We start from the raw sequence: 27,879 nt of genomic DNA, 5'->3' as shown, positions 1-27,879 counted from the left end.
AGCGGATACTCCAAAAATGTTTTAATTATAAAAGAAGGAATTAACAAGCTCCTGAGATTTAAGAAACAACTTCACATAAGATAACCTAAAGCTATTTACAGATACCTGACTTTCAGCCACTAACCTGGGTTCTGGGAATCCAAATATGTACAGAATGGTGCCTCTGCCCTTAAAGAACGAGTGATCTGAAGGGGAAGCAGATACATGAGCAGTTAAATATAATGAAGTGCAATTGTTTTTACATGTCTCTATCAAGGGCTATGGTGTCACACGTGAAAAAAATATTAATTTTTCCAGTAAGATCATAGGTTCTTTTATTCGCATTAATTAACAATAGAATCAGACATAGAAATAAACACTAAAGTTTTTTTTTTAATTAGAAAGTTTATTGCATTAATCTATAAACTCATTTGGTGATATAAATGACAACGGAGGCGAATACTGACCAAAGTTAACCATCTTTGGAAAATAGAGATATTTTCACACTGAAAGCATTTTTTTGTTGGCTACAATCAAGAAAATTCTTATGTATTTGGATTTTTTCCCTTAAAAATATATGTTGCGATTTGTTCATATCAAAAGGAAGCCTGGACTAAATACGGAATGAAAACAAGCAGACCCAATGTTAGGTCACCACTAGTAGGAAGACCCTAAAAGGGCAGTTTGCTGTACATCTTTAGTCAAGAAATAAGCACTCATCCACACCACGGGACTCACACTTGCACATCTATATACACTTCCGTGACATAAAGCCTTTAAGACCAAAGTATCTATTAAATACTTGGTTCAAATAACAAAGACATTACCCAAAGATAGAAAATTTGTTATTTGAAAGAAAACGTAACCTTAAAATGTAATTTTTTTAGGACTTTATCTTATTTTAAGTGGTAACCGGACTTCTAATAATGACACGAATTCTAAAGAGTAGGGTAATCCTTTTGTACAACTTTTTCAATATACGTGGATTAAAAATCCCCAGTAATTGTCAAGTACTGCTGTGGCTCTTTGGATGTCCACATTTTCCTAAAGTTGTTTGCGTTTCTCTCAAAACACGTTGGTTGTGCTAATGGAATTGGCTGGGAGGTTATAACTATCTTATAAAATTCCATATTGTTTTTCCTAAACTTGGTGAATGTAATTTACCATAGAGAAAATGCTAAACACATTAAGTTCTTTCTTAGCATAACTACTATAGCATGTGAGAGGAATTTACATCAAGTATTGTAAATAATTATGAAATATTCCTTATCATATAATTACCTATAAATAACATATTCTCCATATTGATGCAAGTACGTAAGCTATTAATCGGGCCAATTTTGATGTATTTATACAAAATACAAATAGTTGATAAATTTTCTGTTACATCAACCTCTAGGGAAAGAATAGTTTGGCTGACATTCCCATGTGAACGGCTTTTCCTTTGTATTGCCAAACTCATGCCCTGCTCTGACCACTGTAGGATGTAGAGAAGAAATTAATTTTATGGTCCCAAATGAATGAATTCAAAGGTCATGAGAACAGATTCACTGCGTGTGATGAATGACATCACATTAACTTACATTTGATATCTCTGGAAGAGTCCAAAGGTGGTCATTTCAGGGAAAATAAAAACGTGTTGGGTCCTTTTGTCTTTTAAATTTCATTCTGACAGAAGTATTTCTCTCTTTACCCAAATCAATATAAAATATCGAGGAAGTTTTGACTTCTTAACCAGACCTCTCAAATACAACATGTCGTTTTACCATTTCCAAAACGCTGTATGTGTTCTGTTATTTGAAATATCTTGAGTGAACCCTGGTGAGTAAGACTCACCTCTGATGCAAATGCAGTGTCAGGACAGCAGCAACCCTGAGCAACTGAGTTGCCAGAGAGAACACACAGGGACGGACGGCAGAGCCCCGTTGGAGTCGGCATCTGCTGCCCAGGCTTTCTGCTGGAGATGCTGTTGCCTTTGTACGCGAAGATTTCAGGGTTGTCTTTTTGGTTTTTGTTTTTTTTGTTTTTGTTTTTTTTATGTAGTGGAATGAGAAAAAGAAAGTTGTTTTTGTTCAACTATCTCTAAGGAATAACGGGGAAACTCAATGTATCGCGGAGCACTGAAGAGATGCTGCTTTAAAAAGAAGGGGAAAAAGGTTCTTTTCTTAACCAAAAAAGGCCACAAGTGTCTCAATTTGACGTCTACTCCCTACAGTCCAAGGGTCAGCCTAAGGCTAACTGTTGGAAAAAATCAATTGTTTCTAAGGTGTGCTCCAGGTAATTCTGTGTTTCCTTGAGTTAACTTTGGGGTTCTCTGTAAGAAGCAGCCAAGCCATCAAAGGAGTGAACGCTGCAGGTGTGGGTTCTATCAACTCCCTGACCAAGTCGCCATCACAGGTGCTGGTGTGTCACGTGAAATCCCTGCAGATAAGTGACAACTCAATAACTGGCAGGGACAGTGCCTCACGTATGCTACTGGCAGAATGGATACACAATACACATAGGTTAAGTGACTCACCGAGACAGGATACCACAGAGGGTTTCATGCCTTTAAAGATTCACAACCAATCGTTCTTTCTCATGAAGTCGCTTCCTCATGCAGCTTTTTAGCCCTTCCGCTTGCTCAGGTAGGTCAAAGAGAAACCAGCTTTCTTCCATTCTATTGGCATTCTCTTGAGACAACTGCTTTGAAGTGAAAAATATTATTGCCTGATAGGTATGCACAGGATGAGCGTCCATTCTGGGTTACCTGGGACGGTCCAGATTTAGGCCCATTGCAGGTTAATTATTAATAATGCCCTCATTTACACTCAAAAGTGTCCCAGTTTGGATGATCAATTATGTGATCACCCTAATGAAGGTCTTCGTAAGAACAGCCTGTAGTACATGCTCAATAACCAATGGTTCCTCGCTCCCCTTCTCCCTGCTTTAACCAAGACTCAGAACACACAAATCAGAAGGAGCTCCATTTTGAAATAGTAACAAGTTTCTCTATTTCAAGCATGAGCCATTCGCCTATGGTTACTTTACTATTTTAGTAATGACCAATTTTAATAGATTCGATTTTATATATTCTCATCTCCTCCCTCCAAAAGGAAAGAAAGAACAATGCATTTTTGTCAGGCAAAAAGATAAGTGGCAATAATACAAGAAACAGAGAACATATAACATAATTTTTTTTCATTAACAATCCAAGCACTACAAAACGTAGACTATACAACTTAAAAATGGAAATACAAATGAATGAAAAACGGGGTACATGTCATATTAGCAATGCAAAAGACCAGCTTAAGCATAGTTTCTCTAAATCGACAATTAATAAAAGGAAAGTGCCCTTTTCTCAAATATGCACAAAAATATTTCGGTCACGTCTAGGGAAAAATTAATCAAAACTTTCTGCTAATTCTATATTACAGCATGTGTCACTAATGGTTTACAAAACCAAAACGTCTTCTTACACTTAAAATTTACACCCTTTTCCAATCATTATACACTCGTTCAATCCCGTCTGTCAAAAATAAAACAATCTATTTTCTGTATTTATGAAATAATTATTGATATGTCATGGACCTTACATGGTGAATGTGTATGATGGGGACAGGGATCAGAATGATGTCACGGATCTAAAGTGGGCCAAGGATCAAAGAAGATTAACCTCTGCCTGCCACATCTGGACAGTGATTTCTGAAATAATGCTACTATGGCTAAAATAATTCTAATTTTTTATTTCTTTATCCTAAAAAAGTCTAAAGTTTTCATATTTAAATTTGCTAACCAGTTCTAGAGTTTATTCAAAGTCTATCCAGTATGCCACTCGACAGAACTTTTCTTCCTGGGTTCATATTATCCCTATAATTCTAAATCCAGGTGCAAAAAAAAAAATGTAAGGACTCAATAATACTCCCCTTTTCTTCTACATGTTTAGTGATTCACACCAGATTTTATGATAAACTGCACAATCCTAGGTACAGGTCTGCAATGCAAATGAGAAAGAAAATACTCAGATTTTAACGGTTCAACCAAACACCAATGTCACTGCAGCCCACAACTCCCTCCCAAGGACTTCTACAAGTTCATGCTTTTAGCCAAGATCTTATAGGGAGTCATGCTTCACGAGCGCAGTTCTAAAACTAAGAAGAATAGGAAGTCACACTGATATCTCCTTCCAGGCCACCAGTACAAGAAGGACCTACGATCAGCCAGCCTCAGCTTTGAGCTTTCTGGTTCACGTCCAACAGTTGCCTACCAGGGAGATGAACATTCCCATAAGGTGGCAAACTCGAGGATAGAGGAGAACCAACCGCAGTTCTGGAAACTTCCAGTGGCTACCAGGCGGATCTTTGGTGTCATTCGCTGCTGCTGCTGCTGCTGCTGCCGCCATCCTCTTGCTTGGGGGAGGAGGAACTGTCTCGGACCGGCAGCAGGTCGTAGTGGCAAGGGATGTGACTGTTCTTTGGGAGGTCATATGGATCCTGGGTGAGATGCCCATTGTTGCTGAATATTCCTTGGACAACACTCACTGTAGGTTCTGTGACAACCGGGGACACGTGAATTCATCAGCAGTGGAAAATTTAGACAGAAAAGAGTATGGCATTTCTTGCAAATCTCAAACATACAAGAGGGGCATTTATAAAAAGATAAATATTATTTTATGAAACAAATGATGTTTTTATAATCACTTAGGGGTGGCTACTCTGGGCTGTGAGACCAGCTGATGCACACAATGGTGTTCTGCATGCCACTGGTTTGGATGGAGACATCCAAGGAATACACAGAAATCCTGGATACGAATCATTGCCTGAAAAACACCTTGGAGATGATCTAGTCCAAACCCCTGACTCCACAGGTCAGAAGATTAAGGTCCTTCTAGGCTAACTCAGTTCATGGAAATACTTAAGTTCATTTTATGACTCAGGACCCACGCTCTCGGTTCAGCTCTGTGTTAAAGTGGTGGGTTTACAGGACGGTCCAAAGCGGAATAGTAACTGACTTTTCAACGATAAATCTAGGTCACTACAACTTCCACTGTAAAAAAGCTGCCTTAATTCTTTATGAATAGTTATTTAACTTCTCAGTGACATGTCGATGGCCTAAGTTGCTAGTGACTAGAGTTAAATCGGCCACTTCATTTACAAGTAGTAGAGAATTTTCTAAAGTTTAAATCATAAACGCTGAGAACGAGAGAGAAAAATTAAAATACATGGCCCTACTCTACCTACTCAATGATACTTCTGATTTGTTTCAACTTTCCCAGAACGGTATTTGTAAGGGGCAATCAAAACAATTCTAATTTTAAATTGAATTCTTATTAAGTTCCATCAGATTCACATCTGAGAATATTAGCAATGTATTAGACACATTTAAAAGTAAAATGTTCAATCCTGCTAAGAGCATGAATGTAATGGATGCAATCAGGAAATGGAACCACCTGCTTCATCCACCTGAACCGCTTGTTTTGGCTAACGCGACATAATAGCTGAGGTGACACATGCGCTATTCCACATGGGGGCTCAAATATTCACTATGGTTACAAAGCAAGAGATGGCTGACCAGGTGAGAGATAGGAAAATTTACTTTAAATTTTCTAGCTGGTATCTTCCCTTAAAAATTTAGGTGACACCAATTAATATGATCACTGTAAACACAGGTTTGCACTTAAAATATGACCACTGTTTTGAATAGTGTTTATATGAACTGTTATTGTACTCTCAAAAACTCCCAAAGACTTTAAAATCGTTTCAAAAAAAATTCTTAGGTGAGGCTCTTCCTTTGGTTAGGGGAACTCACCAACTTCATAGACATTCTTGTTGGCTGACGTTGAGTTATTGATCTCTGCATATGGGGAATCTCTCCGTGCTGGTGACTTCATCTCCACATAGCCACACTCTGAGTTTTTGGGGATGAGTACAGGTGGGTCTTTAATAGTGGCATATGGGTTTTCAGAACTGCTTAGGGAGCAGTTACTTGAATTATATTCAGAATTCTTTCCCAAATCTGTGAAGAGAGATGGGGGAGGAAAGCATGGACAACATTGTTTTTTCCCCTGGGATGACTTACTTGGACAGATTACTTCTTTTCCTTTGTAGCTAGTTTTCTCTAATTGTAGACGCCGACAACAAAACCATACATTTGTCACTTACTTTGGAGAGACTCTGCTATAAAATGACTCAGCCGTAGAGTAATTTCAGCTCCTCTCTAAGGTGAGTATCCACGTATACATTGTGGATTTGATTTCATTTTGATTTTCACACTCCAAATTAATTCCATTTTAATTTACTAATTCCCAAAGGCTTCAATCAAGAAACCACCTGCTGATGGCCCCGGGAGCACAAGAAGGTTCTATCATCATGGCGAGGGAGGCATGTGTGACATGAAGATTCCTGGTAAAACCCCAGGACTGGGCACATGAAGTTATTCATGTAACCATGTGGAGCTCTTCTTATTTTCCCTGCTGTTTCCATTTTTGCATTTCTCGTTCCCCTTAAGTCATACATCTTTTCAAGGAAATATGAGTGTTTCCCCAGCAAACTGAAAACCTTTGTTCCCCCAGACTTATGCCCTAAAAATGATCCACCTATGGTCGTGCTTTTGATCTCAGTGAACGTTGTTTGTGTTGTTTCACGGAGTAATTAACCACACTAACAACGCTACATTTTCTCTAAACTGCCACTCTTGCTTGGTTAGCAAATTATTTCAGTCTCTGAGATAAATTAAAAAAAATTATGATTCTGATAAATGTACTTCTTCCTTAAACTTAGACCATACCTTTCAAGGATTTTCCCATATAACTTCTGTCAAGTCCAAAAGCTCCTGTGATAAAGAAGAAAAAAAAATGCCCAGTGAGATCTGGAAACGAGAAAAATCCATTTAATATTCCAAGGTCATGGAGGAAGCTCGTTTGAGCACCTACTACTTCCCTACTGCAGGAAATAACCGAGCTGCTGCTTTCCAAACCTTTGTACCCAGATCACTCATACCTGGTGTCTTCAGTGCTTAGAATTTAAAATACATATATATGTATCATTCTGATCATTCTGCTCATTTACAGTGCATTGTGAAAGGTTAATCAGTAAAGGTAGAGAACGAGGCATGGATGGATCGGTACACTTGATTCAAGGTTGTACTATGGAAAGGACAAAGCCAGGACTAGAACTGAGACAAAGGACTTGCATTTCATCACTTGCCCACCACGTGACTTAGACAAGAGGTTCAACTCTCTCGGTGTCAACTTTTTTGTCTCTCAAATGAGGAAAACAAAACCTGCCTTGCAAACTTTACAGGGTGGGTGTGATCATTAAGTGAATTGGAGCATATGCAAAGCCTCATAAATTCTGAGGCACCGTATAAATGAGTGGTGTTTCAATGACCGTAATGTTGAACGTGTCCTGTGACCCCCAACTTCAGTCTACATGCAAGCATTTCAAGGACTCCTCAATGATCTTTTAAAGAAATGTTATAGACTTGGATTAGAAACAGAGAATCAAGTAATGACGTGATGAATAGTCACATAAGAAGGAGAATGGTAAGGAGAAGGCCCCTGGCCACTGTGCATGTATTCCTTGTATGTCCTGTGGGACACACTTTTGTGGAGAAGAAGGGAGGATCCCCTAAAGGGAGAGGATGTGTGTAATATCAATCATCATGGGGCGGGAAATGGGAATGTCTTCCTCTCTCAGAGACTGTTTTCCTTCCTCATGGGTCCAGATTGTGAAGCCAAGTTCCCAGGTGGTGGGAAAGGTGCCCAGTTACACAGGGAGGCAGGACAAGGATGAAGAGTGAATTAACCTAACCAAAGTGAGCCTCTGGCTTTCACCCTAAGAACTACTTTAGAAGGTGATCTCTATACCCTTGGGATATCCCACCCAGTAAACGTGTTTTTGTTTATCTGGGGCCTAGGGCTACACTGGATCGTCTAACAAAGTGATTTATGGAAGGGGGCTTGGCACTTGGTGTCACTTTAATCTCCAGATGGTCTGGATGAAAGGTTAACGACATGGGTGGTCAACTGTGTTGACCTGATTGAACTCTAATAAAAATTCTAGATGCCAAGGCTGAAGTAAGCTTCCCTGGCTGGGAATATTTCATGCATATAGTCATATACTGTAGCCAGGAAAAGTTAGCACTTTCCATGATTCTACTGGGAAAGGACAAGTGGAAGTTTCTGACTTTGAACTTTCCTTGATGCTGCCCACTGTGTCTCTTCCCTTGGTTGATTTTAATCTGTATCCTTTGGCTGTGATAAACTGTAACCATGGGTATTAACAGCTTGCAGGGAGTTCTGTGAGTCTGTCTGCCAAATCATTGATCCTGAGGATGGTCTTGGGGATTCCCAAACTTTATAAAGGGACCGCATGAAGACGGGCAGGACCTGTGGCCTCTGAGAGCTCCCTATCAAGGAACCCTGTCCTTGCTACTCTGCCAGATTCATTTAGCTGTCTCCGAATTGTAGCAAAGTCTCATGAGATGTCCATCTTGGTCTTCGCTATGCAACGGCTAGAGTCCCCCAAGGGGCTCAGGAGAGAATCAGCATGAGGCGGATAGTAAATTAGGGAACACGAGTGGCACTGTTAGACCAGCACCCCTGCCAAGTTCTCTCTGGGTGCTGTTTTAGCAAGGGAGCAGGCGGGTGTTCTCATAAACTCCCCCATGTCTCAATTCCTGGATAGATGCTTTCAAAAGCCTACCTTAATCTAACTCATTCAAGGAGCCACAACATGATCACTATCCCTAAGTCACAATGAAGAGATCAGCTGCAGTGGAGTGATTAGCCCAGCGCCCTATCACAGAAGTAGGAATCAATCTCAGGGCTTTTGTGTCAAGTTCAGGCCTCTTTCACACAACATCACAACAACTTTTCCATCATTCAAATCACCTACTCAGTTTATCATCCATAGGGTGCCTTATCCTGTTCTTGGTAAGGGCAGACTTTTTCTGTGCAACAACTGTAAAGGACATAGACGGGAACACATGAAAGAGATCCAGAATTTCCAATGAAGATTTTATACTTTTAACAATCAGTTCCGTGGGCAGAGAAGTTTATCTGTGACCACTGTAGTGACTGTGTTCTAGAGTCAGGACCATGGGTAGCAGGTGTAGGTGGAATAAGAGAACTTTTCTCTCATTAGTGCCAGGTAGTACTTTACTAATACCAATTCATGTATTTCTTTGAGCTACATTACTCACGTAATTTAGACTTAAAAAAAAATCTCGGGGTGCCTGGGTGGCTTGTTGGTTAAATGTCTGACTTCAGCTCAGGTCATGATTCACGACTTGTGAGTTGGAGCCCCAAGTCAGGCTCTGCGCTGACAGTTCAGAACCTGAAGCCTGCTTCGGATTCTATGTCTCCCTCTCTCTCTGCCCTCCCCCACTCTCTCTCTCTCTCTCTCTCTCTCAAACATAAACATTACAGAAAATTTATAAAACAAAATCTCTCTGATGTTAAATGATTTAACCAATACATATAGTGTGAATCTGGTATATAAATAATTCAACTATGTTCAGAAATACACAGCTACTTGATAATGTTCATGTAGAATATAAATAAAACTAAAGAATTGGTACTCATTTTCCTACTTTAACATTTGCATTTCAATAGTAATAAGGGATTCCAGAGCCCTTAAAGATTGGTTCCTACATCCAGCTCAGGTGATTTGACATATAAGGGCTTCACAGAAAGAACAGTGGAGGAGTAGTTGGAAGACCACTTTGAGACCTGGCTTTACCCCATTCCTCTATGAAATCTTGGATGATAAGAGAGTTAACCTCTCTTTGATGACAAGTTTATTGCTCTATAAAACAAGATTCATGGAAAGGACCACCCAGGAGTGTTGTCAGATGCAGCAAATAAAAACACAGGAAGGACAGTTACATGTGAATTTCAGAGAAACAATAAATTATTTTTAGGGGAAGTATGTCTCTTACAACATTTGGGATATACTTATACCAAAAATATTTGTTGCTGCTCTGAAATTCAAATTTAACTGGGTTTTCTGGAAGCCCCACCATCAAATAAATACAAAAGAAAGGGTTCATTACCCATAAGGCAATGCACACATCCATTATGGTATCATCAAGCACCTCCTTGAAAATGAGGTGCAACAGCTTGGCAATGGCACTATTCTTTCATTGGGGAATCACAGCAGCTCTTTAAGGGTGGTCTAGGAAGCCCTACCCCCTTTTCAGCAGGGCCACGAGATCAAAACTATTCTCAAAATAGCACAATGACATTATTTTCCTGTTTCTCTCTCATTCTCTCTCAAATGCATAGTGGTTTTTCAAGAGCTGCACCAAGGGTGGGATCACCACTGACTGAATGTGGAAGCAGATACGAGAATCTATCCTCTACTGAGCCAGATGTTAAAGAGATTTATAAAAAAAAAGGTAGAGCAGTGCCACTCTTCTCACTAACTTGTTTTTGTTTTAGAAAATGTGGTGATTTTTTCATAAAAAATGCTTTATGTTATCACGAAATGAGATGACATCTATTACAAGCAAATAAATAACTACTTTAAATGGTCTCAGTTTTAATTTGGAATATGGTGAATATCAAAAGATATAACCCATAGTGACAGAAGCTCTTTGGGGTTCTTGATAACTTTTAAGAGTGTGATGGGGTCCTATTCCAAAATGTTTGAGAAGCATTGGCTTACTGTACTCCTGTTGATAGTTTCTTCACCTAAAGGGAAGGGGTTCTCAAGTGTGGGTGGCCCATGGTAAAAGAGTGCAAAGAGGAACACATAGCCTGGTACCACCCTGACAGGATTAAAATCCCAGCGCCACCATTTAATAGGCTTTGAGACTTTTCTCAAGTTACTTAACCTCTTCGTGACTCAGTTTCTCAACCGTCGCACGGACACGATGGTGACGGTGATAGAACGTACTTACGAACAGTACATACTTGTCAGAATGACGTAAGTTAACATACGTGGGGTTAGAATGGGAGCTACACGCAGCCAGGGATTCTTGTCTCTTTGTATCAATCCCCGGCACATACCAGGACCTTAATAAATGTTTGTTGGATGAATAAAGCACCTAGGACAGCAATAAGCCCCATACAGGCATTCGGTATAATTCTATCATTCTGCTTCTCTAGGCACGTTTCCAATAAATCGCTTTGGCAGATCATCCATCTGTGACTATCTGAGGTGACTAAAAGATGAAGGAGGCTGCTGAGGACGGACACGGGGAGAACTTGCCAAGCTCGTTGAGGTAGCCGCCGTGTTTCCAGTCTGCCGGCAGCGTCCCCGTGCAGTCGGCCACAGGGCCCCTCTTCCCGGGATTCACATTTTTCAGATTCACAAACAGCTGGTTGTTCTTTGACTGTTAAAAACATAAACCGTAAACGGCGTCAAAAGAGAACGCAGCGTGGCACAGCACAGTGTTGCCGATCTGGGGAAAGCGTGTCCGGGGCAGGAATCGAGGGCTGCTTTTCCAGTGAGGACCCACAGAGGGGCAGAGGTGACCACCGGGCAGGCCGCGGAGGGCAGCAGGAGTACGTGTCTCTTGGCCCCAACTGAACCCCCTATGGCCTCAAGTTCTTCATTTCACTTAGTCGCCCTGTTCCCATTAGACTTTACTTGGGTTAACATGCAAAGAACTTTGAAGTGAAAACACCAAACTCTGGGTTTGAGCTCTCCCGCCAAACCCTGCATGATTGTGTATGAGTCACCGGTGACCCTGAGCAGTTTTCTTAGCTATAAGTACGAGGATGAGATGAGGTACTTTGCCTCCTTCTCTGAAAATGTAGGCGAACAGACGGCAAGATGCACACAGAAGTCTCCCGGGAAGGTGAAGTACTATCTACCTATCAGGCACTGTAGTTAAAAGCCAGCTGCATTAATTTAATTGCAACTGGATTAATTTCACTACCTTGGCTTTTCTTCCAGCACAGAGCTGGAATCAGACGATCGGGATTGGAGGAGCACCTGGGTGGCCCGGTTGGTTAAGCGTCCAGCTCTTGATTCGGGCTTGGGTCATCATCTCTTGGTTCCTGAGATTGAGCCCTGCATCAGGCTCTGCACTGACAGCGTGGAGCCTGCTTGGGATTCTCTTCTTCTCTCTCTCTGCCCCTCCCTTGTTCTCTCTCTCTCTCTCTCTCAATAGATAGATAGATAGATAGATAAATAAATAAATAAATAAATAAATATTTTTTAAAAAAGACAATGGAGACAGGAAATATAATTTGGGGCACTCAGAAGGCAGAAATGTTTGGGATTTCGGAGCAATCTAGAAGAGACTGGGGTGAGGTGAGTGACACAAGAGGAGAAGGCTGGGTATCCAACCTCTCTGTGCATCTATATAAAATGAGGATAAAAATCACTCTTGATTCATAGAGTTGGTATGAAGATTAAATGAATTTATATTTGTAAAATGATTAGAAATGCTTGGCACCTAGTTTGTTGCTATTTGATCATTTGTGACCTGCAAAAAAGAAATCTCATGTGGTTGAACCCAAATAAAGGCATGTGGTTGCTGTTTTTGTTAGGAAAGTGCAGGGGGCCCCCAAAGGGCATTAGAAGAGATGTGGTCAGAAAAGACAAAAGCAAAGGCCCAGGATAGAGTCTGCTTAGGCCTGCTCTGAGACATCCTTGGAAACCTCATGCAGTATGAGAAACGTTTTTCCAAAGAGGTGCAACGGAAACAGCGCAAGTTGGAGACAAGGAGACCGGGGACCATGACTCATCCTGCAGCTCCCTCCCTCAGCAACTAGGAAGCTGTGTTTTGCAGTGACTTAAAATCCCCAAGGCTTGTGTTTTTTTACCCGTAAACTTGGGATTCTAATACGCACCCGCAAGACTGCTGGGAGGAACCAACGAGATAAGAGATATCAAGCTCCTAGAACCCCATCTGGGAAACGGCAGCTCTCCCCGATATGCCCGTTCCTCTCCTCGCCCCCCTACCCACCTTCGGCGACCTGGAGCCATTTCCTCTCACCTTTGCGATGGTCATCCTGTCTCTGTTGTTGACGTGCGGAGATGTGGCGCACTGGGTAAGCGTGTGGTAGCTGGGGTTGGTGAAGTAATGACTGTTAGCATTTCCGCTGTTGCTGTGGGGAAGGGTTTCTGTAAGAAGAGAAGGAAACGGTTAAGGTGACAGGTTCTTCTAAATCCGTGCAGGTAAAAAGAAGGCAAAATAACAAGTATGAATATTGGTACCACTTCCAAATCACAGGCTGGGCAGAATCGCCTCCTGCCTAGCATACTCAGCAAAGCTTCTAGAAGCAGCAGGTGTCTGCCCTCCTACCTGCCTCCCAAAAAAGTGTGCACGGGTCCTCAGACAAGTCCTCTTTGCTTTGAGGCTTATACACCTGGAAAGCCATTGCTTTGAAACGAATCCTGTTGTAACTTTCCTCTTTTTTTTTTAAGACACTTAAGCTCTTGCCATAATATTCTTTGCTAGAAATACACTATTAAGTAAATCAGCTGCTTTGTGTGTATTCCCCCCAGAATCAGTGTATTTATAGACATGTGACCCACCTGAAATCCTGCAATAATTGCCCAAAATAATAAATATTTAAGTGTTCAAGTTTATGTGGTTACTTCTGATGAATGAGCAGGTCACTTAAAAATCTACCTTAATGGGGACGTGTGACAGAGAGATTCTAAGGAGTTTTCTTAATGAACGGCTTTGGTTCTTGCTAATCCCACAAAACTATTTCTTATATAACTTGGTTGCTATGCAGTTAATGATGTGTATGGGCCCAGGGACAGATTAGAAGGCACTGTGTTAAGAACCCAAGGCCAGAGACAGAAGACCTGCTCCATGACTTTGCCAAAATTATGGACACCTCCTTCTCTCCACTTCCTATCCCTGACATATGGGAAAAGCTTAGATGCCCAGGAAAGCTGCCACCAGGTTGAAATTCCCTCAGTCTAAAGCAACCTCAGGGATGCCTCGGTGGCTCAGTCGGTTAAGCAGCGGGCTTCGGCTCAGGTCATGATCTCGCGGTTTGTGAGTTCAATCCTCATACCAGGCTCCGTGCTGACAGCTTCGAATTCTGTGTCTCCCTCTCTCTCTGCCGCTCCCCTACTTGCTCTCTCTCTCTCTCTTTCAAAAATAAGCAAATATTAAAAAACTTTAAAGCGATCTCATAATGAATTCAATTTCAAAACCCTCCTAGAAGACAATGGTGGTCATTCTGCTCCTGTCAACATATAAAACACATCTGCAACAAGGGATGTTTTCCCAACATACACTTTCCTCCAGGCTGATGGACAGCACAGCCAAACACCCAGTTTCAGAGAACCAGGATGAAACCTTACTTTTCAAGGAATAGGATGGCTCTAGGGACCAGTCTTACCTGAAATGGCATAGTCTGCATTCATGACCCTGAGAGCAGGGGTGTAGGTAACTGCTGGCATGCTCGATTCCTTTCCCTTCTGCTTCTGTCTATAAATAACGAACAGCGCGAGGAGGAAGAGAACAACCAGCACCAGGATGATGATGCCGACGATGGCCCCGATCTGATAGGAATCGGCAGGGAGAGCCGTGCTGGTCCTGCTCAAGCTGTTCAGATTTCCAACGATTATGACACCAGCTGGCCAAAGGAAAAGAAGAGATCTGAGCAAGGACGACAACCTGCCAGATGAATGTTTGCACTCTATTCGCAAAACTGTCTCACCGTGCCAATGACTGGGTATGTTCAGTCAGTGAAATGTTAATTCGGAAACCTTTGGAAACAGCAGGAAGGAAAAACAAACATTCTTCATTTGCAGATGCTCTTGGTCTGTCTGTGCCCAGAACAAGGCTGCTCTAAGCCTCAAAAATGAGACCAGATTTCCTGAACCCAAAGACCCCACACTAGGGTTTGGGAGCTTCCCACACACTGCAGATTAAATGCTTAGACCAGAGGCGGAATTCATTGGTGGTAACGATTTATCTAGTTTTTACCATGCTTTATTTATTACGCAGTAGTAAGCTTATGAAGGGCTTACTACTATCCTCAGCATTTCTTTTTTTTTTTTTTAATGTTTATTCAGTTTTGAGAGAGAGAGAGACAGAGAACAAGACAGGGAGGGGCAGAGAGAGAGGGAGACACAGAATCCGATGAAGGCTCCAGGCTCTGAGCTGTTAGCATAGAGCCCGACACAGGGCTCGAACCACGAGATCATGACCTGAGCTGAAGTCACTTAATCAACTAATCCACCCAGGAGTCCAAGTATTTCTCTTTTTTAAATTCTTTTTGAGAGCGTGTGCACAGGTGCACCCCCTGCTTCCCCCCCCCCCCCCCCCGCCCCACAAGAGCGTGTGCAAGCAGGGAAGAGGGCCAAAAGGAAAGGGAAAGAGAGAATCTTAAGCAGGATCCATACCCAGCATGGAGCCCAACATGGAGCTCAATCTCATGACTGTGAGATCATGACTGGAACCAAAATCAGGAGTCAGACGCTTCACCAACTGAGCCATATAGGCGCCCCTATCCTCAACATTTCTAGGAATAATTTTCCTTCCAAGGATAACTCCATCAAAAGTCTAGTTCAAGATGAGGGTCTGCCTTATCCTAATTTCAGTGGACTCTTTACCCCAAGTTGTATTGTTCCATATAGTGATATTTTTTTTTGTGACAGAAAGGTCTGTTCCAATAATAGCTGATGACATCACCTTAAAACCTTACTCGTTAATATTTAAACTTTAGCTTTATATAATTTCTCCTCGCGTTCCATCCAATGGGGACAGGAAAGCTCTGAAGTGGGAGTCAAGAAACCGGGCATCTAAAAAACTGATCCAGATATCCTGAACTTTCCTTTAGGCACTGAAGGCTACAGTTTCACCATCTACAAACAAGGCACCTGGCCGCCCAGAAGGTGCTTCCAGCTCAAACGTCCCTGTGACCTCATGATTCTAAGCATTAGACCTCCTTATTAGACAGCGTGCCCTGAAACACACAGCAGTGTGCACCGTGATCACAATGCATGTGTCCTGATGATGTGACTGTGGAACAGAACATCTTGTTGTTACGACAGACAAATATAATTCATGAACATGCAAAAGTTACTTAATGAAAGACAATGAAACAGGAATACATACAGAATGCATGTTTTAAGATGGCCGCCCCACAACACTGTATGAATTTTCCAAAGCCCCCTAGAGCCCATGTGGTTGTTACCCTCTGAAGCAGAGTCACACATTTCAGGAGCTCTCTGGTGGCCACGCTTTAGAACCATCAGAAGAACTTTCTCTTTTTTTCATTTTCATTTTCATTTTTTTTTTGAGAGAAAGAGAGAGAGAGAGAGAGAGAGAGAGAGAGAGAATGCATGAGCAGAGGAGGGGCAGAAGGAGAGGGAGAGAGAGAATCTTAAGCAGGCTCCACTCTTAGTGCACAGCCTGATACAGAGCTCAATCCCACGATGCTGAGATCATGACCTGAGCTGAAATCAAGAGTCGGACACTTAACTGACTGAGCCACCCAGGTACCCCAAGAACTGTCTCAAAGGCCCCATCCATTCCAGAATCAGAATTGCCCAAGTAGGACTACATATATGACCATTCTCAGATTACTGTGATACACCCTTGTTAAAAACCATAGGCACAAGCTTCTTAAAAAGGTAAACATATGCCTGTCATATGTCATATGAGCCGATCATTCTATACCTATAAGTTTATTCAAGAGAAATGGAAGTATGTATCCATAGGCTTGACACATTATTCTTCATAATAGCTTTATCCATAATAGCAAAAACTGGAAACAATCCAAATGTCCATCTACGGGGGGATCAGTAAACAAATGATGATATATCCAGGCAGAGGAATACTGCTCGGCAATAAAAAGAACAGAAGTATGGATTCATACAGCAACGTGGTTCAACCTCAGAATAATTTTGCAGAGCAAACAAAAGCAGACAAGAAAGAGTACAGTGTGATTCTACTTACATGAAATTCTAAACAATACAAACCCATCTGTAGTTACATCAGTGGTTGCCTGGGGCCCCGGGAGCAGTGGTGGCAGAGAAGGGCATGAGGTAACATTTGGAGGGGGGCGGGGGAGGGATGTATTCATGATCTTTATTGTGGTTGTGGTCTCATGGTTATATCTGTTTGTCAGATTGTATCAGGTTATATATATACTGCATGCTGTACATATATACATTGTGTATGTATGCATATATGTGTGTATATACATATATATTTATATATAGACATATATATATACATATATACACATAATATAATGGTATACATGCATTGCTTTTTATGGGTTAGTTATATCTCAATAAAGGTGAAAACATTCGTAGGCACAGCAGGAAGTTCCTGAGCTTTGGAATCAGACAAACGCGGCATCTAAGCCCTGACGTACATATAGCTATGTATTCGATATTAGCTACGTCACGTTGGGCAAATGACTCAACCTCTCTGAGCCTTACCTTCCTCACCCATAGGACAGCAGCAGTGAGGCATCCATCTGGCAACTAAACAACCAGCTACACCTTGCAGTGGAGGTGCAAATACTTCATGTTGCCTGGTACATGGTGGTTACACAGTTTGAGGCAGTAGGACCCTTTACTAGTATCCTTACCTTGATCACATCGCGCCCCCTTCCAGCCTGGGCTGCAGTAACAGGTCCCAGTGATATGGTCGCAGGTGGAGTTGTTCAGGCAATCACATATCTGGCGACAGCCATAGCCATATGTTCCTGCAGGGCACTCTGAGAAGGAGATGAAAATCCAACGTAAGCTGTCCAGCCTTGGGGATGTGGGGCAAAGCTGTCTCTTACTATATGATCCTCTGTGTCTCAAGGGCAGCCCTTCCGGGGGATCCTTACACAGGCAGACCCACCCTGGAAGTCCTAGAGCTGGCCAGGATTCCCTGCCCCATGGGATTCGGGGCCATGTGGCACAAGGCCAGACACTGAGCTCCTTGCCACAGCTCCTGACTCCTGCAGCTTCTATGTACCCACTTCCCTGATGGGTAAGTTGAGAGTCTGCAGAACCCAACGGAACTGATAAAGATCGTGAGCAAGGGCAACCTGAGATGACCTCGCGGGGCAAAACTGTGAGATAAAACACTGAAGAGTATGGACAAGAGATGGCATCCTTGAGAACGTGAGCACGTTCCTGACGACTCGGGGATCTTCCAAGTGGCGCATTCCGACTCGGATTAGCTGGGAACAGGGACAAGGGAAGGGCAAGTCTTGTTAATTTTCTAGGTAAGAACTTCATTTGCCATAGAATGGCTCAAAATTTGGATGTGCAAGTTGAAGCCTGAGAGACGAAAATACTGATATTTTTATGATGCACTCTTTATAAGAGTTGGGTGTGAATTTCAAAGAAGAGTCAAATCCAAAAATCATCACCAAATACTGATGTTTTCTGTAAAGTGAGCAGCAGGGGGCAATGTTCTATTATTATTGGAATTCTCTGTCAGTGTTTCTGTTTACAAAAGAGCATCAGGAGAGTTCTCCAAAAATAGGGATATTTTAATTTGATGTTCAAAGTAATCACGGAAGCACTTCAGCAGCTTTTATTTAATAAGAACCATAACCGGTCTGGCATTCAAGGGAAAGTCAGTTTAGAGTCTGTTCTGATTCTAGGTATGTGCACATATGTTTAGACATTTATGCACACATACACACACACGCACACACATAAACACACACACACACATAATATTTACATACACGAGGGGTATGCAGGAAACCGTGTGACTCAGTACGTGTTTCAGGATGAAATGAATAGCAGTAAAAAACTAAAATTGGGACATCCGTTTCCAGGCTGATTCCTGGAGGTCACTCCTGTTATATTTACTATACAGGAAGATATGCAAAAATAACTCAAGGGTTTAGTACCCAAGACTGAGACGACCTGGATATTCCAGGGGCGCTGTGAGGTGCTGCTGGGGTAGAGGGAAGGCGATGGTTTATTGCCAAAGCCCCGTCCTGCTGATCTGCCTTTCCGGCCATAATGCTCCCACAGCCCTGTAGTCTTTGCTGCGTCCTTGCCAAGAGCGCCCTCTCTGGTAAGCAAGAACGCTCCTGTCCCTTTCTTGTCATCTATGATAAAAGACTGAGCCCCATTACAGCTCTAAGACCCTATTTATTCATTCTGAATATTGAATGAAAGTCGCAGAGGAAAGTAACAAGAGACTACTTTGAAATACTCAATCTAAACCTAATTTTCTTATACCCTGCAGACGCATAGCTGTAGCGGCAGAAATGGCAAAAAAGGCTGCGTAATTCCAACAGAGCATATTCTTCTGGAGTGGGATTTTTACAGCAAAAAATTTTAAGGCGATATATTGTCTTGAACGTCGTAAAGACCGAGATGCACAGTTGCTAGGGGAAACAGTAGAAAAATACTATCTAGCAAAGGTTGTCGGAAGGGGGGGCAATGTTTGCATGGACCTCATTCCACACCCACTGAGGGGCTGGGAGCCCCTGCCTGCCTTTTGTGCACTCAGCCTGGCCCCAGAGAATGCATTCTCCTCCAGTGTGGACCTGGGCTCTGACTCTGACTGGTTCGTAACGCCCTTGAGCAGCCACGTTCCAAAAATAAGCAGGAGAGTTAGAGAGAGCCAGGGTGAACAGATGGAAAACCTGAATTCTGTCTTCCTCCTTGGAGCCACACCCCCTCCACCCAGAGCACTGATTACTTACCCAGAAGAAGTTTAGGGGGAAAGACAGCCAGCAAGGACCCCGAGGTGGCCAGCTCCCTGGGAGGGTTGACCGTAACGGTCAACAGTGCTGGTAAGTGACCAGCCATCCATTCAAACAACTTGACAGATGCAGATCCTGCCTTCATATTGTTCAGGCATGTAGGAAAACTGATTCTAGGGGAAAACACCAACCAGATGGGTCACCCTCCCGTACTTACTCTGTTCACAGCGCTTCCCCATGAACCCGGTCCGGCATGTACACTGTCCAGAGATGTGGTCACAGTCAGCTCCATTTTGACACTGGCATATCAACGCACAGTCCTTTCCGTAAAAACCCAGAGGACATCCTGTGCAGGACGGAAGGACAGCAGAGTCAGAGGCTGCTGAGGAAAAACATAGCTCTTGCTTCCCACTGTTTGTGTTTAAACCTGAAAGGTTCTTAGCCACTGGAGAGTGAATAAAGACAGTAACGCAGATCTCAGCTTGTCACAAAGGCTTCTTTGAAGTCCCAAGATGGGGCGCGTGCAAGGAGGTCATAATTCATGAGCGGGAGGCAGAATGGTTCCATACCTGGTGCTCCTGGAGACAAGACTAGTATCTTCTGACAAAGCACGCCATCAACCCCGCGGAAGTATGGGGGCAATTCCTTGCATTCTTTCCCTGAACTACTCGACTCCTGGACTCAAATGCCATGGACTGAAATGGGTATTATATATTAAAATTACCCATATGCTTTTACTTACAGCACAGAACGTCCCTCAGTCTGCGGCTAGCCCTGTCCACCGTATCCGTCACTGACTCAGATAACATCTCCTTCACCAAAGATGTAGAGTAGAATGTTAAACTCAAAACAAAACAAAACAAAACAAAACAAACAGCACTTCATAGGTGCTTTGTAAAAAAAAAAAATCCATAAACCTAACACTGCTGTATGATTTTCCAGACCCAGACCTCTTGGCTGAGGACACACATAAGCCCCACGGGCTGTCCTGGGCCAGCAGCTGCCCGGCAAGGGTGTGGGCGCTCTGGCATAACAAAAAGTTCAATACAGGCTGCTTGTATGGCTACTTCTAAGTATCCCATGTGGATTTTTATTTTCTCTTTTTTCTAATGGAGGTTTTAACCAAAGTTCAACTTCCAAGAAACAGAGGCAGAGCACAGATGCCAGCATGCAATGACAACTGCCATTGCCGTATATTTATTTAGCACCTAATCGATGCCAGATGCTTTGCATGCATCCTCTCACCGAATCTTCACCGCAGCACAGACACACAGGGATGGGTATTCCCACCTATAGCTGGGAGCTCAGCCCCAAGCGCCCTAAGTCACACAGCCAGCAACCTCAGACAAGTCTGGCTCCAGACCCCATGTCCTTCCCACTTTCTTGTGCTATGTCCATTTAAAAAGGTCCTCTGATTAAAGTAGACCCTAATATTGGAATGATAAATAGTAATGTGTAAGTAATTTTCTCTAAGTAGCTGAAAAACTTTCTATATATACAGTCTTGGCAGAATATGCCTGAGACAAGATCTCTACTTGCCAATGCTGCCTTTTGAGCAATGGCTCAAGGTTTACACCCACTTCCGGGAAGTTTCAAAACACGTGTCCAGCCTATTCTCCAGTTTTCTAATTAGTGTTAAACAAGCGATGCCCAATTGTTTCATTAAATTTTTTAATGTCTATTTATTGTTGAGAGAGAGAGAGAGAGATGAGCAGGGAAGGGGCAGAGAGAGAGGGAGACACAGAATCCAAAGTAGCCTCCAGGCTCTGAGTTGTCAGCACAGAGCCCGGTGCAGGGCTCAAACTCAAGAACCACAAGATCATGACCTGAGCCGAAGTCGGATGCTTAACTGACTGAGTCACTGAGTGCCCACCTAATTTTTTTTTTAAAGATTTTATTTTTGAGTGACCTTTACACCCAACATTGGGCTTGAACATAAGACTCTGAGATCAAGAGTCACATGCTTTAATGACTGAGCCAGACAGGCACCCCAAGAATTGCCTAATTTCTGACCTATTTTTGTTTCTCATCTCATTTCTGGGATTTCTGGGTGCTCATCGATTGGGAGAATAAATATTGTTGAAATTTCAGTACTACCCAAAGCAATCTGCACATTCAATGCAATCCCAATCAAAAGTGCACCAGCATTCTTCTCGAAGCTAGAACAAGCAATCCTAAAATTTGTATGGAACCACAAAAGACCCTGAATAGCCACAGTAATATTGAAAAAGAGCAAGGCATCACAATCCCAGACTTTAGCCTCTACTACAAAGCTGTAATCATCAAGACAGCATGGTACTGGCACAAAAACAGACATATAGACCAATGGAATAGAATAGAGACTCCAGAATTGGATGCACAAATGTATGACCAACTAATCTCTGACAAAGCAGGAAAGAGTATCCAATGGAAAAAAGACAGTCTCTTTAACAAATGGTGCTGGGAGAACTGGACAGCAACATGCAGAAGGATGAAACTAGACCACTTTCTCACACCATTCACAAAAATCAACTCAAAATGGATAAAGGACCTGAATGTGAGACAGGAAACCATCAAAACCCTAGAGGAGAAAGCAGGAAAAGACCTCTCTGACCTCAGCCGCAGCAATTTCTTACTTGACACATCCCCAAAGGCAAGGGAATTAAACGCAAAAATGAACTATTGGGACCTCATGAAGATAAAAAGCTTCTGCACAGCAAAGGAAACAATCAACAAAACTAAAAGGCAACCAACGGAATGGGAAAAGATATTTGCAAATGACATATCGGACAAAAGGCTAGTATCCAAAATCTATAAAGAACTCACCAAATTCCACACCTGAAAAACAAATAATCCAGTGAAGAAATGGGCAGAAGACATGAATAGACACTTCTCTGAAGAAGACATCCAGATGGCCAAAAGGCACATGAAAAGATGCTCAACGTCGCTCCTCATCAGGGAAATACAAATCAAAACCACACTCAGATATCACCTCACGCCAGTCAGAGTGGCCAAAATGAACAAATCAGGAGACTATAGATGCTGGAGAGGATGTGGAGAAACGGGAACCCTCTTGCACTATTGGTGGGAATGCAAACTGGTGCAGCCACTGTGGAAAACAGCGTGGAGGTTCCTTAAAACATTAAAAATAGGTCTACCTTACCACCCAGAAATAGCACTGCTAGGAATTTACCCAAGGGATACAGGAGTGCAGATGCATAGGAGCACTTGTACCCCAAATTTTTATAGCAGCACTATCAACAATAGCCAAATTATGGAAAGAGCCTAAATGTCCATCAACTGACGAATGGATAAAGAAGCTGTGGTTTATATATACAATGGAATACTACTTGGCAATGAGAAAGAAAGAAATATGGCCCTTTGTAGCAACGTGGATGAAACTGGAGAGTGTTATGCTAAGTGAAATAAGTTTTACAGAGAAAGACAGATACCATATGTTTTCACTCTTATGTGGATCCTGAGAAACTTAACAGAAGACCATGGGGGAGGGGAAGGAAAAAAAAAGAGAGGGAGGGAGGCAAACCATAAGAGACTCTTAAAAACTGAAAATAAACAGGGTTGATGGGGGTAGGAGGGAGGGGAAAGTAGGTCATGGGCATTGAGGAGGGCACCTGTTGGGATGAGCATTGGGTGTTGTATGGAAACCAATTTGACAATAAATTTCATATTAAAAAAAAAAGACTCTGAGATCAAGAGTCACATGCTTGAATGACTGAGCCAGCCAGGCACCCCAAGAATTGCCTAATTTCTGACCTATTTTTCCTTCTCAGCTCCTTTCTGGGATTTAAAATTTCATATTATGATTAAAAAAAGAATAAAATGATATATTATTGGGGCACATGGCAGGCTCAATCAGTCAAGCATCTGACTCTCGATTTCCGCTCAGGTCATGATCTCATTCGTGGGATCGAGCCTTGTGTCAGGCTCAGCACGGAGCATGGAGCTGCTTGGGATTCTCTCTTTCCCTCTCTCTCTCTGCACTTTCCCTGCTTGTGCTCTCTTTCTTTCTCAAAATAAATAAATAAGCTGAAACCAAGTGTATACTATTATTGGTAACCATCATGCATGCTTTCCCGTGCTGTCTCCTTTATTCATTTGAAGGCAAGAAGATAGAGAATAGTCTTTTTTCTCCCTGACAGTGCTGAGCTGTGGACTACTTTGCACATTATATCCTATGATGGTAAAAACCTCACAGAAGAAGAAATGGTTGGGGCACTATGTGATATAAAATGGAAAAAAGAATGAGTGGTTCTTGAAGCATGATCCCAGACTGGCATCACCATGTGGAAAGTTGTCAGCAATGTGAATTCTCAGGTCCCACCCCAGACCCAGTGAATCAGACACTCTGGGAGTGGGGCCAGCAGTCTGTGTTTGTCATGCCACCTGGGTGACTCTGGCGCTCACTTAAGTTTGAGAACCACGGAACAGACTCTTCTCCAAGAGCACACATTACATCGGGGAGCAAGGCTTGTGATCTTCACTGCCTTTCTAGCCACAGTCACTTATCCCAACCTTTGTGCTGTTGGAATAAATGACAGGGTGGACATCCATGTAACCACCACCCCAGTTTGAACCATTATATAGAACATTTTCATCACCCTTCATGCACCTTCCCAGTAGATAATCCTAACAGATCAATTTGTTTGTTCTTGATCTTCATATAAAAGGAATCACAGGGATGTCTGGGTGGGTGGCTCAAGCGGTGGAGGTCTGACTTCGGCTCAGGTCATGATCTCACAGATTGTGGGTTCGAGCCCTGCATGGGGGCTCTAGGCTGTCAGCACAGAGCTGGCTTTGGATCCTCTGTCCCCCCTCTCCCTCTCTGCCCCACCCCCTTTCACACTCTCTCTCTCTAAAAATAAATAAAAACATTAAAAAAAATAAAAGGAATCACATACTACAAAAATGTGTACATATGTCTGTACAAAGATACATGTATTGATAAATGATAGGGAGTTTGGTGCATATACATAGGGTCTGGTCAAAGGAGAGTGAGGAAAGAAACTGCACACCATCACATACAGCACTGCTCCACTTCGGTGTCCTGCAATGACATACAGACAGAAAACTTGGAACGTGACAGCTCATAACCACACAGAGGCAGTTAGACGTCTAGTGGTCACGGGGGAGATGAAACGCCAGGAACCCTGGGTGAGCTCAGCTCGTGCATGCAAAGGGCGAGGCTTGGTCCCATCCCCCTTGGGTGTGGCTCCCTTGGTGAGTCTCAGAAGGCTTGTCACTAAGGCTTGTCACTTACTCTGAGTGCAGTACAGCCCCGTCCAGCCGGGAGTGCATTTACATTCCCCATCATAGGCGCTGCAGAAGGCCCCGTTGTGACAGTTGCACGTGTGGATGCAGTTCGGGCCCCAGTGGGCAGGCGGACAAGCTGAAACCACAGCACGCATGGAGAGTTCGGTTAGAGCCCGGAGACCAGCACCCAGCAGAGGGAACTCCGTCCTGCTGCCCATCTCCTTGCATATGGGAGGTTAGCGGTGTGCATCAGGACTAAGAAAGCACGGTGCTCCCAGACTGACTAATACCCAGATGGCAACATTGACTGCAACGGCAACCATCATTACTGCCACTGTATTCATGGACAGACTGCGGAGTGAGGCAGGCAGAACAAAAAGTATCTACAGTTCATAGATTTACCTGCCTAACAAATGCACGCTGAGCTCCTATGTGCCCAGCACTGTTCTAGACACAGAAGAGATAGCAGAGGACCAGGCAAGGTCCAGACCGCCCTTTGAAACCTTATACAGTAAAACCTTGTTTTGCAAGCATAATTCACTCCAGAAACATGCTTATAATCCAAGGCACCTGTATATCAAAGCGCATTTCAAGAACCATTGGCTCAGTTGTGATCATGTGACGTTGGGCATCATGTGCTCCTTGTATTGCAAGACATCGTTCACCAGAGCCACTCCCTCAGGGAAGGCTTCCCCAAGGGGAGAACATCTAAGCAGAGATAAGATGGACAAAATGATAGGACTAAGAAAAACTAAGGGATCTGGTGTCACGTAAGTCACACACCAGTCGCTCTGCCCCAGAGTTGTCACTAGAGATTTGTTTAAAGTTTAAGGTGTAAATTATACGTAAGAATTGGTTTACTCATGAAAATTCTTAATTGCATGAAGCAGAAAATAATAAAAGGAAATCATTGGAGGGTCACTGTCCATTTAAGAGCAAAAAGAGCTTCAGATAAAGTATCTGTGAAATAATATCATATTATGGGGTAAAACGATTTGATTTACCAAAAACAAACAAAAAACACACAGAAAACCTTTTCATTTATACTAATGCTTTGAGAATAAACCTGCTTTGGGGCACCTGGGAGGCTCAGTCGGTAAAGCGTCCAACTTCGTCTCAGGTCATGATCCCAGGGTTGATGGGTTCGAGCCCCGCATCGGGCTCTGTGCTGACAGTTCGGAGCCTGAAGCCTGCTTTGGATTCTATGTCTCTCTCTCTCTTTCTGACCCTCCCCCGCTCACACTCTGTCTCTCTCTCTCTCTCTCAAAAATAAATAAACATTTAAAAAAAACTTTAAGGAATAAACCTGCTTAAAATGAGGACAACCATTGTATCTACGTGAGAAGATGGGTCTTAGCAGAACCAGCTGATCATTTCAAAGCAAAGAGAGATCCAACCATCATGCTGTTTACCTTTAGAGTATATAGTGATGTATGTTAATTATTTCTCAATAAAATTGGAGGAAAACAAAGCAGGACCATCTATAATTTTTATTTGGTTACCCAGTAGGGAATATGGCCCAATGAAGAGAGTAAGTCTGAAGTAAGTAAAAAATAGAAAAAAAATTCTCCTGAAACTGTGTGCACCATAATTTGCCCAAGAACAAGGGCAAAATGATAGGTGACGTTCAAGGTCTGAAATTAAACCTAGAATGGATTTTCTGAGTCCAATACCCTCATTTTACAGATTAAGAGTCACTGAAAAGTGAATAAGCATGCTACCCATTTAGGCTTTTTGCAAGACCTTATTTGGATTTAACATAGGAACATTGCACAGAGCTCTTAGTGGGGGAAACAGCCATTTAAAAATTAAAGTAATGTATATCATAATTATTCATATATTATTTCTTGATTATATACACACTCTTACTTTAGTCCTAAAGAATTTGAAAACCAGTGAAGATCAATGGTTGTTCCTAAATAAGACTTACGTTGAGAGCAGTCACTGCCAATCCAACCCGGGTAACACTGACAAGATCTGTCAATGGGGTTACAGGTTCCATTGTTGGTACAGGTACAAACCCCTGCACAGTTTTTCCCAAATCTGCCGCTGGGACACACTGTGAATAAGTTTTAGGTCAGTAACGCACAATTACATCTCATCGCATGGAACTCGAGAGTCTTGGGACAGAAAACAACTTTGAAAGCCATCAGCCCGGCTGCCCATTTAGTAGCTGCCTCCACTCAACAGCACCCCGTCATCTGGAATGGGCTCATTTTTAGAAACACATGAAGCCCAACATTCTCATTAAGGCATCACAAACCAGGAGACATCATCACGTTTCTGGAAATCTGACTTCATGGCTTCTTGCTCAGGGAGTCCAAACCCTCCCTGATATTGATTTTTCATGGGATGCTGTTTCCAATTAAAACCGAAGAGCAGCACAGCTCAGAGAGTAGAGAGATTCTGCCGGGGCGGCAAGCCAGCTTTTCCAAAGTCATTTCTGCAGAAGCTGCAGAAAGGGCATCCCAGAAGGCCTTGATAGCTGGTGGCTGAAAACATCCTCGGGGAAGCCCGAGAGGAAGCCTGAGGACAGATTGCACGGGGCTTGCCCGGCACCGTGCACCTCCCCCCAGATACTGTGCACCTTACTTACCTTCATTGCAGAGAGCACCTGTGAAGCCAGGCAAGCAGTCGCACAGGCCCGTGATGTGGTGACAGGGCCCACTGCTGTGCACACACTGTGGACACGTCTGGCTGCAGCGATGCCCATAAAAACCGGGGGAGCAGACTGAAAATAGAATGGAAATCAACAGTTATCTTTCCTGAGACATATTCCTCTCAAATTCCACATCAGGATCTAGTTGAAGTTTGGGGCAAAAAAATTTTTTTTGTTTAACGATACTGAGAATTTTCCAAGTCTAAAACAAGCACCAAAGGAAGAAGGGTAGTCCTTAATAATGAAAAGAAACCATTAAACTGAATTGCTGGAGGGCAGGCAAATGTCTCTGTCCTCTTTATTTTCTCACTTATGGTCCCAATTAACCTGGGGCCTGGCACACAACAGGGGCTTGAAGAATTTTTGTTGAACAAATAAATGAAAGGAAATAAAATTCTAAAATCTA

The 27,879-nt window shown here is 42.8% G+C and overlaps 1 protein-coding gene across 1 annotated transcript in view; it reads right to left on the bottom strand.

Annotated features, from left to right (window-relative positions):
• Window positions 1–1,707: 1,707 nt before the first annotated feature.
• MEGF10 (multiple EGF like domains 10) overlaps window positions 1,708–27,879 on the bottom strand; it is a 178,944-nt gene continuing 152,772 nt past the window's right edge. Inside the window, exons 15-25 of the mRNA XM_047877659.1 lie at window positions 27,411–27,545; window positions 26,745–26,873; window positions 24,822–24,950; window positions 19,782–19,910; window positions 17,489–17,617; window positions 14,279–14,515; window positions 12,913–13,040; window positions 11,175–11,298; window positions 6,745–6,789; window positions 5,767–5,973; window positions 1,708–4,507 (exon numbers count right to left, since the gene is read on the bottom strand). Of these exons, the coding sequence (XP_047733615.1) occupies window positions 4,326–4,507; window positions 5,767–5,973; window positions 6,745–6,789; window positions 11,175–11,298; window positions 12,913–13,040; window positions 14,279–14,515; window positions 17,489–17,617; window positions 19,782–19,910; window positions 24,822–24,950; window positions 26,745–26,873; window positions 27,411–27,545 (1,574 nt within the window). The 3' untranslated portion in view covers window positions 1,708–4,325. The remainder of the gene's footprint in view (window positions 4,508–5,766; window positions 5,974–6,744; window positions 6,790–11,174; window positions 11,299–12,912; window positions 13,041–14,278; window positions 14,516–17,488; window positions 17,618–19,781; window positions 19,911–24,821; window positions 24,951–26,744; window positions 26,874–27,410; window positions 27,546–27,879) is intronic.

The sequence above is a fragment of the Prionailurus viverrinus genome, chromosome A1 (genome assembly GCF_022837055.1).
Source record: "Prionailurus viverrinus isolate Anna chromosome A1, UM_Priviv_1.0, whole genome shotgun sequence".
Classification (NCBI taxonomy): domain Eukaryota; kingdom Metazoa; phylum Chordata; class Mammalia; order Carnivora; family Felidae; genus Prionailurus; species Prionailurus viverrinus.
The sequence above is the reverse complement of the archived record's forward strand: the minus strand, read 5'-3'. Positions and strand labels throughout refer to the sequence as shown.